General features: G+C 51.1%; 1 protein-coding gene across 1 annotated transcript in view; it reads left to right on the top strand.

Annotated features, from left to right (window-relative positions):
• Positions 1 to 479: 479 nt before the first annotated feature.
• LOC137300359 (collagen alpha-1(V) chain-like) overlaps positions 480 to 12,423 on the top strand; it is a 199,044-nt gene continuing 187,100 nt past the window's right edge. The window contains 1 exon segment of the mRNA XM_067969443.1: positions 480 to 791. Coding sequence (XP_067825544.1) covers positions 692 to 791 — 100 coding nt within the window. The 5' untranslated portion in view covers positions 480 to 691.

Genomic DNA, 12,423 nt, shown 5'->3' with positions numbered 1-12,423 from the left:
GGGGGGTGTTGGGGACCCTCTAGTTGGGGGGTGTTGGGGATCCTCTGGTTGGGGGTGTTGGGGACCCTGTAATTGGGGGGTGTTGGGGACCCTGTAATTGGGGGGTGTTGGGGACCCTGTAATTGGGGGGTGTTGGGGACCCTCTGGTTGGGGGGTGTTGGGGACCCTGTAATTGGGGGGTGTTGGGGCCCCTCTGGTTGGGGGGTGTTGGGGACCCTCTGGTTGGAGCTGAATTTACTTGGCAGCTTATTGCAAAGTTTAAAGTTTCCGCTTCAAACTGAAGACTGTGGTTGGTTGGGGAAATGAAACAAAGTGATAAATTGGAGTCATCTGTTCTTTCTCTTTGTTTAAGGCCTCCCTCCCGTGCCCAATGAGTGCTGGGACTGTTGTGGGGCGGTGTCAGACCATTGAGTGGGCAGGGAGGGAGGGAGGGGGGAGTCCCAAACCGACAGACCTCTTTTTCTTGCAGAATTGTTCAGCTCCAGGAATCGGTGTGAGGAGGATCGGGAGTCTGTCAGTCCGGGGGAAGGGGCAGATCGAGGGGAGAAGCAGCAAGACCTGGGGCTGAGACACCACAAAAAACAGGAAACCAATCTCCAGATGGCTTTATAGACCCCCCCCCCCAAAAAAAAATCATCACTGAATTTCCCGAGTCCCAATTGAGTAAGTTTCGGAGAGGCAGGAGGTCGGGATGGAGAATCAGAGCCGCTGGAGGAGGAAGCGGAGGATCTGGGATTCTGTTCTCAGTCTCCAGATCGTCATCCTCTCACTCACAACTTGTGCCCGTGCAGGTAAGTCTGGCTCTCGGTGAGAAAATCCGCCTTCAGTCGGGGGGAACTCAGGGGGGAAACTTTAAACAAACTTTCACTAACTTTGCCATGAGTTTGGGGATTTGGGACTGACTCGGTTGCACTGTTGGGCTGGAGACCAGTCTTTCCCCCCTCCTCCGTTTTGTAGATTAGACAAACTCCCGAATCCGCAAAACATGACTTGGTTTAAAGTGAGTTCATTTCTTTTCAAGAAGGGAAAGGTGTCAGATTCCCCCGGGTCTCTGCTCGGACTCGGCCCTGACAGACAGTTCGAGTCCCCTCCTCTGCCCAGTCACACCTCCAGACAAACTTCTCCTGATTCCCTATAGGGAGATTTAACAACTCCCACTCCGAGCAAAATGTTCTCAAACAGCTTAACTTTTCCACCGTGCAGAAAACTGTTTGAAAGTTTCCTGCAGAAGTTCGCTCCATCTAGTGTCGGCTCCCAGATCCACTTTCTCCATCTTTGAATGATGAAGCCTGAGTCCCATCCCTGGTCCCATCCCTGGTCCCATCCCCTGGTCCCAGCCCTGGTCCCATCCCTGGTCCCAGCCCCTGGTCCCATCTCAGCATCTCACGGCCAGGGCATGTCATTTTCTAGTTTTTATTTTAATTTTTATTTAACCATTTCCAGAAATGACAGGAGGGGATTCGAGTGTTTTTGAAGAGGGAGAGTGACTTAAACCAGTTTTAAGAGTGAGGATTGGAGCTGACAATTTGACAGCTAAATTTGAACAGTGTCCTGATCCAGGGCTGGAATATTCCGGGCAGTTTGGACTGAGCTGTGAGCCAATCATAGTCCCAATGGGACATTACACTGAACACATTTTGATTACTGAGTGTTGGACCTTTTAATTTGGCCGTAAATTACTGTGAACTCTGTATCAGATCTGTCGCCGAGCTGAGATGATTTGTTTCTGGGTGATGAGGTGATGCGATTCATGGGATGGATAAGATGCAGGGAGTGTGGGGGGAGGGGAGGAATTATTTCATAGTGTGGGGTTAACTCTGTCTGTCCTACAAAAGAAACCAGTTTTGTTGATTCATATTTTCCTTTGGGATTTTATTGCTTTTGAGGCAGTGGATGTCTTTGAAAAAGCTGCAGATAAGACCTAGTATTAAGTTAAAGGGTCAGATAAAAGGGCACTTAGCCCCTGAATCTCATCAAAAACAACAAAAAGAGAGTCTGTGTGAGAGTGTACAGCTGTGCCCGTCCCTCACGTGTTGCCGACCTCACGTACAGTTGTCAGATGTTTTGTGACAATCCGCACAGTGCAAGAGGAGCAGTAACCCACCTCCACTGACCCGGCGTGGTCTTTGAGCTGAGCTGGTGAGTGTTCCCCGTGTAAGGCCCAATCACCAGGTCTCTGCACCTGCCCACACCTTGCACCAGCTCTGGGTCCCTGCACAAACTCGACGACAATCATTCCCAGATTGGTTTGGGCAAAGAGCTGGTGAAACCACTGCTCAGCCACAGCAGCCATCAACTGGTCGACAGTTTGTCTGAACATTTTTTAAGTACCATGTGCCAGGAGTGAAAGGGTTAATCAGAGTGTGTGCCAGGAGTGAAAGGGTTAAGCTGTGTGTGTGCCAGGAGTGAGAGGGTTAATCAGAGTGTGTGCCAGGTGTGAAAGGTTTAAGCAGAATGTGTGCCAGGTGTGAAAGGGTTAATCTATGTGTGCCAGGTGTGAAAGGGTTAAGTAGAGTGTGTGCCAGGTGTGAAAGGGTTAAGCAGAGTGTGTGCCAGGTGTGAGAGGGTTAAGCAGAGTGTGTGCCAGGTGTGAGAGGGTTAAGCAGAGTGTGTGCCAGGTGTGAGAGGGTTAAGCAGAGTGTGTGCCAGGTGTGAGAGGGTTAAGCAGAGTGTGTGCCAGGTGTGAGAGGGTTAAGCAGAGTGTGTGCCAGGTGTGAGAGGGTTAAGCAGAGTGTGTGCCAGGTGTGAGAGGGTTAAGCAGAGTGTGTGCCAGGTGTGAGAGGGTTAAGCAGAGTGTGTGCCAGGTGTGAGAGGGTTAAGCAGAGTGTGTGCCAGGTGTGAGAGGGTTAAGCAGAGTGTGTGCCAGATGTGAGAGGGTTAAGCAGAGTGTGTGCCAGGTGTGAGAGGGTTAAGCAGAGTGTGTGCCAGGTGTGAGAGGGTTAAGCAGAGTGTGTGCCAGGTGTGAGAGGGTTAAGCAGAGTGTGTGCCAGGTGTGAGAGGGTTAAGCTGTGTGTGTGCCAGGTGTGAGAGGGTTAAGTAGAATGTGTGCCAGGTGTGAGAGGGTTAAGCTGTGTGTGTGCCAGGTGTGAGAGGGTTAAGCAGAGTGTGTGCCAGGTGTGAGAGGGTTAAGCAGAGTGTGTGCCACGTGTGAGAGGGTTACGCTGTGTGTGTGCGCCAGGAGTGAGAGGGTTAATTGCCGTGCCGACGGAGTTAAAACTGTTGCTTGGCTCAGCTGGTTACAGATGTCGTGGCCAGAGCCGGGATTCCGAGACTATCTCCCCAGTACCTAGTAACCAGCGAGTAACCAGTTACTTGTGAGTGGTGAGGAGGAATGAACTGGTCAGATACTGTCTGTAACGCGGAGCAAGCGGTCACTCGGTTTGTGTGACTCTGAATGGCCACACTGAACCTTCCAACCCAAAGGTAGTGCAGTCAATCCAAACTGAGCTGAGGCAGAATCCCAGCACGGACCTGGTCCACAACAGGACTGGGCCTCGGGAACAGGAGCCAGAGGGAGGGTTTCCCAACAGAAAGTCCCTGAGAAGATCAGTTACTGTCATCAGCTCAAAGTTAGAAGTCTCGAAATATTGTGAGAAAAATTAGAAGACATACATTTAGCAAACTGACAGCGATTTACTGCAGAAAATAAACCCTTCTACCTGCAGGTGTAAACTTTCCCGTTAGGATGGACACAAGAAGAATGTAACTGGAAAACGAGTTTAACCCCAAAAAATGACGAATTACAGAATGTGTAACACAGGGTCAGTCACAGTAAACCAGAGGATGAGTTCTCACTCTCCATTGGACAGGTACAGTGAGCTTCGAACTGTTCGTAACAGGACTGAGTGTCCCAGCACTGACTGTGTGTATAACAGGACTGAGTGTCCCAGCACTGACTGTGTGTATAACAGGACTGACTGTCCCAGCACTGACTGTGTGCATAACAGGACGGAGTGTCCCAGCACTGACTGTGTGGAGAACAGGACTGACTGTCCCAGCACTGACTGTGTGTATAACAGGACTGCGTGTTCCAGCATTGACTGCGTGAAAAACAGGACTGAGTGTCTCAGCACTGACTGTGTATAACAGGACTGAGTGTCCCAGCACTGACTGTGTGTATAACAGGATTGACTGTCCCAGCACTGACTGTGTGCATAACAGGACTGAGTGTCCCAGCACTGACTGTGTGTATAACAGGACTGACTGTCCCAGCACTGACTGTGTGTATAACAGGACTGCGTGTTCCAGCATTGACTGCGTGAAAAACAGGACTGAGTGTCTCAGCACTGACTGTGTGTAACAGGACTGAGTGTCCCAGCACTGACTGTGTGTATAACAGGACTGAGTGTCCCAGCACTGACTGTGTGTATAACAGAACTGAATGTCCCAGCACTGACTGTGTGTATAACAGGACTGAGTGTCCCAGCACTGACTGTGTGCATAACAGGACTGAGTGTCCCAGCACTGACTGTGTGTATAACAGGACTGAGTGTCCCAGCACCGACTGTGTGTACAACAGGACCGAGTGTCCCAGCACTGACTCTGTGAAACAGTACAGAGTGTCCCAGCACTGACTGTGTGCATAACAGGACCGAGTGTCCCAGCACTGACTGTGTGTATAACAGGACCGAGTGTCCCAGCACTGACTGTGTGTATAACAGGACCGAGTGTCCCAGCACTGAGTGTGTGTATAACAGGACCGAGTGTCCCAGCACTGAGTGTGTGCATAACAGGACTGCGTGTTCCAGCATTGACTGCGTGAAAAACAGGACTGAGTGTCCCAGCACTGGATGTGTGTATAACAGGACTGAGTGTCCCAGCACTGACTGTGTGCATAACAGGACTGAGTGTCCCAGCACTGACTGTGTGTATAACAGGACTGAGTGTCCCAGCACTGACTGTGTGTATAACAGAACTGAATGTCCCAGCACTGACTGTGTGTATAACAGGACTGAGTGTCCCAGCACTGACTGTGTGTATAACAGGACTGTGTGTTACAGCATTGACTGCGATAAAAGCAGGACTGAGTGTCCCAGCACTGACTGTGTGTAAAATAGGACTGAGTGTCCCAGCACTGACTGTGTGTGCAACAGGACTGAGTGTCCCAGCACTGACTGTGTGTATAACAGGACTGAGTGTCCCAGCACCGACTGTGTGTATAACAGGACTGAGTGTTCCAGCACTGACTGTGTGTAAAATAGGACTGAGTGTCCCAGCACTGACTGTGTGTAAAATAGGACTGAGTGTCCCAGCACTGACTGTGTGTATAACAGGACTGAGTGTCCCAGCACTGACTGTGTGTATAACAGGACTGAGTGTTCCAGCACTGACTGTGTGTAAAATAGGACTGAGTGTCCCAGCACTGACTGTGTGTAAAATAGGACTGAGTGTCCCAGCACTGACTGTGTGTACAACAGGACTGAGTGTCCCAGCACTGACTGTGTGTGCAACAGGACTGAGTGTCCCAGCACTGACTGTGTGCACAACAGGTCCGAGTGTCCCAGCACTGACTGTGTGTATAATAGGACCGAGTGTCCCAGCACTGACTCTGTGAAACAGTTCAGAGTGTCCCAGCACTGACTGTGTGTACAACAGGACCGAGTGTCCCAGCACTGACTGTGTGTACAACAGGACTGAGTGTCCCTGCACTGACCGTGTGTTTCCCAGGACCGAGTGTCCCAGCACTGACTGTGTGTATAACAGGACTGAGTGTCCCAGCACTGACTCTGTGTATAACAGGACTGAGTGTCCCAGCACTGACTCTGAGTATAACAGGACTGAGTGTCCCAGCACTGACTCTGTGTATAACAGGACTGAGTGTCCCAGCACTGACTGTGTGCAAAACAGGATTGAGTGTCCCAGCACCGACTGTGTGTACAACAGGACCGAGTGTCCCAGCACTAACTCTGTGAACAACAGGTCCGAGTGTCCCAGCACTGACTCTCTGTACAACAGGACTGAGTGTTCCAGCACCGACTGTGTGCATATCAGGGCTGAGTGTCCCAGCACTGACTTTATGTATAACAGGACTGCGTGTTCCAGCATTGACTGCGTGAAAACAGGACTGAGTGTCCCAGCACTGACTGTGTTTAACAGGACTGAGTGTCCCAGCACTGGCTGTGTGTAAAACAGGACTGAGTGTTCCAGCACTGACTCTGTGGAAACAGGACTGAGTGTCTCAGCACTGACTGTGTGTATAACAGGACCGAGTGTCCCAGCACTGACTGTGTGCAAAACAGGACTGCGTGTCCCAGCACTGACTCTGTGGAAACAGGACTGAGTGTCCCTGCACTGACTGTGTGCATAACAGGACTGAGTGTCCCAGCACTGACTGTGTGTACAACAGGACCGAGTGTCCCAGCACTGACTGTGTATATAACAGGACCGAGTGTCTCAGCACTGACTGTTTGTATAACAGGACTGAGTGTCCCAGCACTGACTGTGTGTATAACTGGACTGAGTGTCCCAGCACTGACTGTGTGTCTAACAGGACCGAGTGTCCCAGCACTGACTGTGTATATAACAGGACTGAGTGTCCCAGCACTGACTCTGTGTACAACAGGACTGAGTGTCCCAGCACTGACTCTGTGTATAACAGGACTGAATGTCCCAGCACTGTCTGTGTCTAATAGGACTGAGTGTCCCAGCACTGACTGTGTGCATAACAGGACTGAATGTCCCAGCACTGTCTGTGTGTATAACAGGACTGAGTGTCCCAGCACTGACTGTGTGTATGACAGAACTGAGTGTCCCAGCAATGTCTGCGTGAAAACAGGACTGAGTGTCCCTGCATCGACTGTGCATACAACAGAACTGAGTGTCCCAGCACTGACTGTGTGTGTAACAGGACTGCGCGTCTCAGCATTGACTGTGTGCAAAACAGGACTGAGTGTCCCAGCACTGACTGTGTGTATAACAGTGACTGAGTGTCCCAGCACTGACTGTGTGTTTAACAGGACCGAGTGTCCCATCACTGACTGTGTGTATAACAGTGACGGAGTGTCCCAGCAATGACTGTGTGCATAACAGGGCTGAGTGTCCCTGCACTGACTGTGTGTATAACAGGACCGAGTGTCCCAGCACTGACTGTGTATAACAGGACCGAGTGTCCCAGCACTGTCTGTGTATAACAGGACCGAGTGTCCCAGCACTGACTGTGTGTATAACAGGACCGAGTGTCCCAGCACGGACTGTGTGTATAACAGGACCGAGTGTCCCAGCACTGACTGTCTGCAAAACAGGACTGCGTGTCCCAGCACCGAATGAGTGTATGACAGAACTGAGTGTCCCAGCACTGACTGTGTGTACAACAGGACTGAGTGTCCCAGCACCGACTGTGTGTATAACAGGACTGAGTGTCCCAGCACTGACTCTGTGTGTAACAGGACAGAGTGTCCCAGCACTGACTCTGTGTGTAACAGGACTGACTGTCTCAGCACTGACTGTGTGTATCACAGGACTGAGTGTCCCAGCACTGACTGTGTGTATAACAGGACTGAGTGTCCCAGCACTGACTGTGTGTATAACAGGACCGAGTGTCCCAGCACTGACTCTGTGTATAACAGGACTGAGTGTCCCAGCACTGACTCTGTGCATAACAGGACTGAGTGTCCCAGCACTGTCTGTGTGCATAACAGGACTGAATGTCCCAGCACTGACTGTGTGTATAACAGGACTGAGTGTCCCAGCACTGACTGTGTGTATAACAGGACTGAGTGTCCCAGCACTGACTGTGTGTATAACAGGACTGAATGTCCCAGCACTGACTGTGTGTATAACAGGACTGACTGTCTCAGCACTGACTGTGTGTACAACAGGACTGAGTGTCCCAGCACCGACTGTGTGTATAACAGGACTGAGTGTCCCAGCACTGACTCTGTGTATAACAGGACTGAGTGTCCCAGCACTGACTCTGTGTGCAACAGGACTGACTGTCTCAGCACTGACTGTGTGTTTCACAGGACTGAGTGTCCCAGCACTGACTGTGTGTACAACAGGACTGAGTGTCCCAGCACTGACTGTGTGTATAACAGGACCGAGTGTCCCAGCACTGACTGTGTGTATAACAGGACTGAGTGTCCCAGCACTGACTGTGTGTATAACAGGACTGAGTGTCCCAGCACTGACTGTGTGTTTAACAGGACTGAGTGTCCCAGCACTGACTGTGTGCATAACAGGGCTGAGTGTCCCTGCACTGACTCTGTGTGCAACAGGACTGAGTGTCCCAGCACTGACTCTGTGTGTAACAGGACTGAGTGTCCCAGCAGTGACTCTGTGTGTAACAGGACTGATTGTCTCAGCACTGACTGTGTGTATAACAGGACTGAGTGTCCCAGCACTGACTGTGTGCATAACAGGACTGAATGTCCCAGCACTGTCTGTGTGTACAACAGGACTGAGTGTCCCAGCACGGACTGTGTGTATAACAGGACTGAGTGTCCCAGCAATGTCTGCGTGAAAACAGGACTGAGTGTCCCTGCATCGACTGTGTGTGTAACAGGACTGCGCGTCTCAGCATTGACTGTGTGCAAAACAGGACTGAGTGTCCCAGCACTGACTGTGTGTAAAACAGGACTGCGCGTTTCAGCATTGACTGTGTGCAAAACAGGACTGAGTGTCCCAGCACTGACTGTGTGTATAACAGGACTGCGTGATGCAGCATTGACTGCGTGAAAACAGGACTGAGTGTCCCAGCACTGACTGTGTGTATAACAGGACCGAGTGTCCCATCACTGACTGTGTGTAACAGGACTGACTGTCTCAGCACTGACTGTGTGTACAACAGGACTGAGTGTCCCAGCACCGACTGTGTGTATAACAGGACTGAGTGTCCCAGCACTGACTCTGTGTATAACAGGACTGAGTGTCCCAGCACTGACTCTGTGTGCAACAGGACTGACTGTCTCAGCACTGACTGTGTGTTTCACAGGACTGAGTGTCCCAGCACTGACTGTGTGTATAACAGGACTGAGTGTCCCAGCACTGACTGTGTGTATAACAGGACCGAGTGTCCCAGCACTGACTCTGTGTATAACAGGACTGAGTGTCGCAACACTGACTCTGTGCATAACAGGACTGAGTGTCCCAGCACTGACTGTGTGTATAACAGGACTGAGTGTCCCAGCACTGACTGTGTGCATAACAGGACTGAGTGTCCCAGCACTGACTGTGTGTATAACAGTGACTGCGTGTCCCAGCACTGACTGTGTGCATAACAGGACTGAGTGTCCCAGCACTGACTGTGTGCATAACAGGACTGAGTGTCCCAGCACTGACTGTGTGCATAACAGGACTGAGTGTCCCAGCACTGACTGTGTGCAGAACAGGACTGAGTGTCCCAGCACTGACTTTGTGCAGAACAGGACTGAGTGTCCCAGCACTGACTGTGTGCAGAACAGGACTGAGTGTCCCAGCACTGACTGTGTGTATAACAGGACTGAGTGTCCCAGCACTGACTGTGTGTGTAACAGGACTGAGTGTCCCAGCACTGACTGTGTGTATAACAGGAACGAGTGTCCCAGCACTGACTGTGTGTAAAATAGGACTGAGTGTCCCAGCACTGACTGTGTGTGCAACAGGACTGAGTGTCCCAGCACTGACTGTGTGTAAAATAGGACTGAGTGTCCCAGCACTGACTGTGTGTATAACAGGACTGAGTGTCCCAGCACTGACTGTGTGTATAACAGGACTGAGTGTCCCAGCACTGACTGTGTGTGTAACAGGACTGAGTGTCCCAGCACTGACTCTGTGTGTAACAGGACTGACTGTCTCAGCACTGACTGTGTGTATAACAGGACTGAGTGTCCCAGCACTGACTGTGTGCATAACAGGACTGAATGTCCCAGCACTGTCTGTGTGTACAACAGGACTGAGTGTCCCAGCACGGACTGTGTGTATAACAGGACTGAGTGTCCCAGCAATGTCTGCGTGAAAACAGGACTGAGTGTCCCTCCATCGACTGTGTGTATAACAGGACTGAGTGTCCCAGCACTGACTGTGTGTATAACAGGACTGAGTGTCCCAGCACTGACTGTGTGTAACAGAACTGAGTGTCTCAGCACTGACTGTGTGTAAAACAGGACTGAGTGTCCCAGCACTGACTGTGTGTGTAACAGGACTGAGTGTCCCAGCACTGACTGTGTGAGTAACAGGACCGAGCGTCCCAGCACTGACTGTGTGCATGACAGGACTGAGTGTCCCAGCACTGACTATGTGTATAACAGGACTGAGTGTCCCAGCACTGACTGTGTGTAACAGAACTGAGTGTCTCAGCACTGACTGTGTGTAAAACAGGACTGAGTGTCCCAGCACTGACTGTGTGTGTAACAGGACTGAGTGTCCCAGCACTGACTGTGTGTATAACAGGAACGAGTGTCCCAGCACTGACTGTGTGTAAAATAGGACTGAGTGTCCCAGCACTGACTGTGTGTGCAACAGGACTGAGTGTCCCAGCACTGATTGTGTGTAAAATAGGACTGAGTGTCCCAGCACTGACTGTGTGTAAAATAGGACTGAGTGTCCCAGCACTGACTGTGTGTATAACAGGACTGAGTGTCCCAGCACTGACTGTGTGTGTAACAGGACTGAGTGTCTCAGCACTGACTCTGTGTGTAACAGGACTGACTGTCTCAGCACTGACTGTGTGTATAACAGGACTGAGTGTCCCAGCACTGACTGTGTGCATAACAGGACTGAATGTCCCAGCACTGTCTGTGTGTACAACAGGACTGAGTGTCCCAGCACGGACTGTGTGCATAACAGGACTGAGTGTCCCAGCAATGTCTGCGTGAAAACAGGACTGAGTGTCCCTGCATCGACTGTGTGTGTAACAGGACTGCGCTTCTCAGCATTGACTGTGTGCAAAACAGGACTGAGTGTCCCAGCACTGACTGTGTGTAAAACAGGACTGCGCGTTTCAGCATTGACTGTGTGCAAAACAGGACTGAGTGTCCCAGCACTGACTGTGTGTATAACAGGACTGCGTGATGCAGCATTGACTGCGTGAAAACAGGACTGAGTGTCCCAGCACTGACTGTGTGTAAAACAGGACTGAGTGTCCCAGCACTGACTGTGTGTATAACAGGACCGAGTGTCCCATCACTGACTGTGTGTATAACAGTGACTGAGTGTCCCAGCACTGACTGTGTGTTTAACAGGACCGAGTGTCCCAGCACGGACTGTGTATAACAGGACTGAGTGTCCCAGCACTGTCTGTGTATAACAGGACCGAGTGTCCCAGCACGGACTGTGTGTATAACAGGACCGAGTGTCCCAGCACTGACTTTGTGCAAAACAGGACTGCGTGTCCCAGCACCGAATGAGTGTATGACAGAACTGAGTGTCCCAGCACTGACTGTGTGTACAACAGGACTGAGTGTCCCAGCACCGACTGTGTGTATAACAGGACTGAGTGTCCCAGCACTGACTCTGTGTGTAACAGGACTGAGTGTCCCAGCACTGACTCTGTGCATAACAGGACTGAGTGTCCCAGCACTGTCTGTGTGCATAACAGGACTGAATGTCCCAGCACTGTCTGTGTGCATAACAGGACTGAATGTCCCAGCACTGACTGTGTGTGTAACAGGACTGAGTGTCCCAGCACTGACTGTGTGTATAACAGGACTGAATGTCCCAGCACTGTCTGTGTGTATAACAGGACTGAGTGTCCCAACACTGACTGTGTGTATAACAGGACCGAGTGTCCCAGCACTGACTGTGTGCATAACAGGACTGAGTGTCCCAGCACTGACTGTGTGTATAACAGTGACTGCGTGTCCCAGCACTGACTGTGTGTTTAACAGGACTGAGTGTCCCAGCACTGACTGTGTGCATAACAGGACTGAGTGTCCCAGCACTGACTGTGTGCATAACAGGACTGAGTGTCCCAGCACTGACTGTGTGCATAACAGGACTGAGTGTCCCAGCACTGACTGTGTGCATAACAGGACTGAGTGTCCCAGCACTGACTGTGTGCATAACAGGACTGAGTGTCCCAGCACTGACTGTGTGCAGAACAGGACTGAGTGTCCCAGCACTGACTGTGTGCAGAACAGGACTGAGTGTCCCAGCACTGACTGTGTGTATAACAGGACTGAGTGTCCCAGCACTGACTGTGTGCAACAGAACTGAGTGTCTCAGCACTGACTGTGTGTAAAACAGGACTGAGTGTCCCAGCACTGACTGTGTGTGTAACAGGACTGAGTGTCCCAGCACTGACTGTGTGTGTAACAGGACTGAGTGTCCCAGCACTGACTGTGTGTATAACAGGAACGAGTGTCCCAGCACTGACTGTGTGCAACAGAACTGAGTGTCTCAGCACTGACTGTGTGTAAAATAGGACTGAGTGTCCCAGCACTGACTGTGTGTGCAACAGGACTGAGTGTCCCAGCACTGACTGTGTGTGCAACAGGACTGAGTGTCCCA

The sequence above is a fragment of the Heptranchias perlo genome, chromosome 31 (genome assembly GCF_035084215.1).
Source record: "Heptranchias perlo isolate sHepPer1 chromosome 31, sHepPer1.hap1, whole genome shotgun sequence".
NCBI lineage: Eukaryota > Metazoa > Chordata > Chondrichthyes > Hexanchiformes > Hexanchidae > Heptranchias > Heptranchias perlo.
This window is presented reverse-complemented; position numbering and strand designations above follow the sequence as displayed.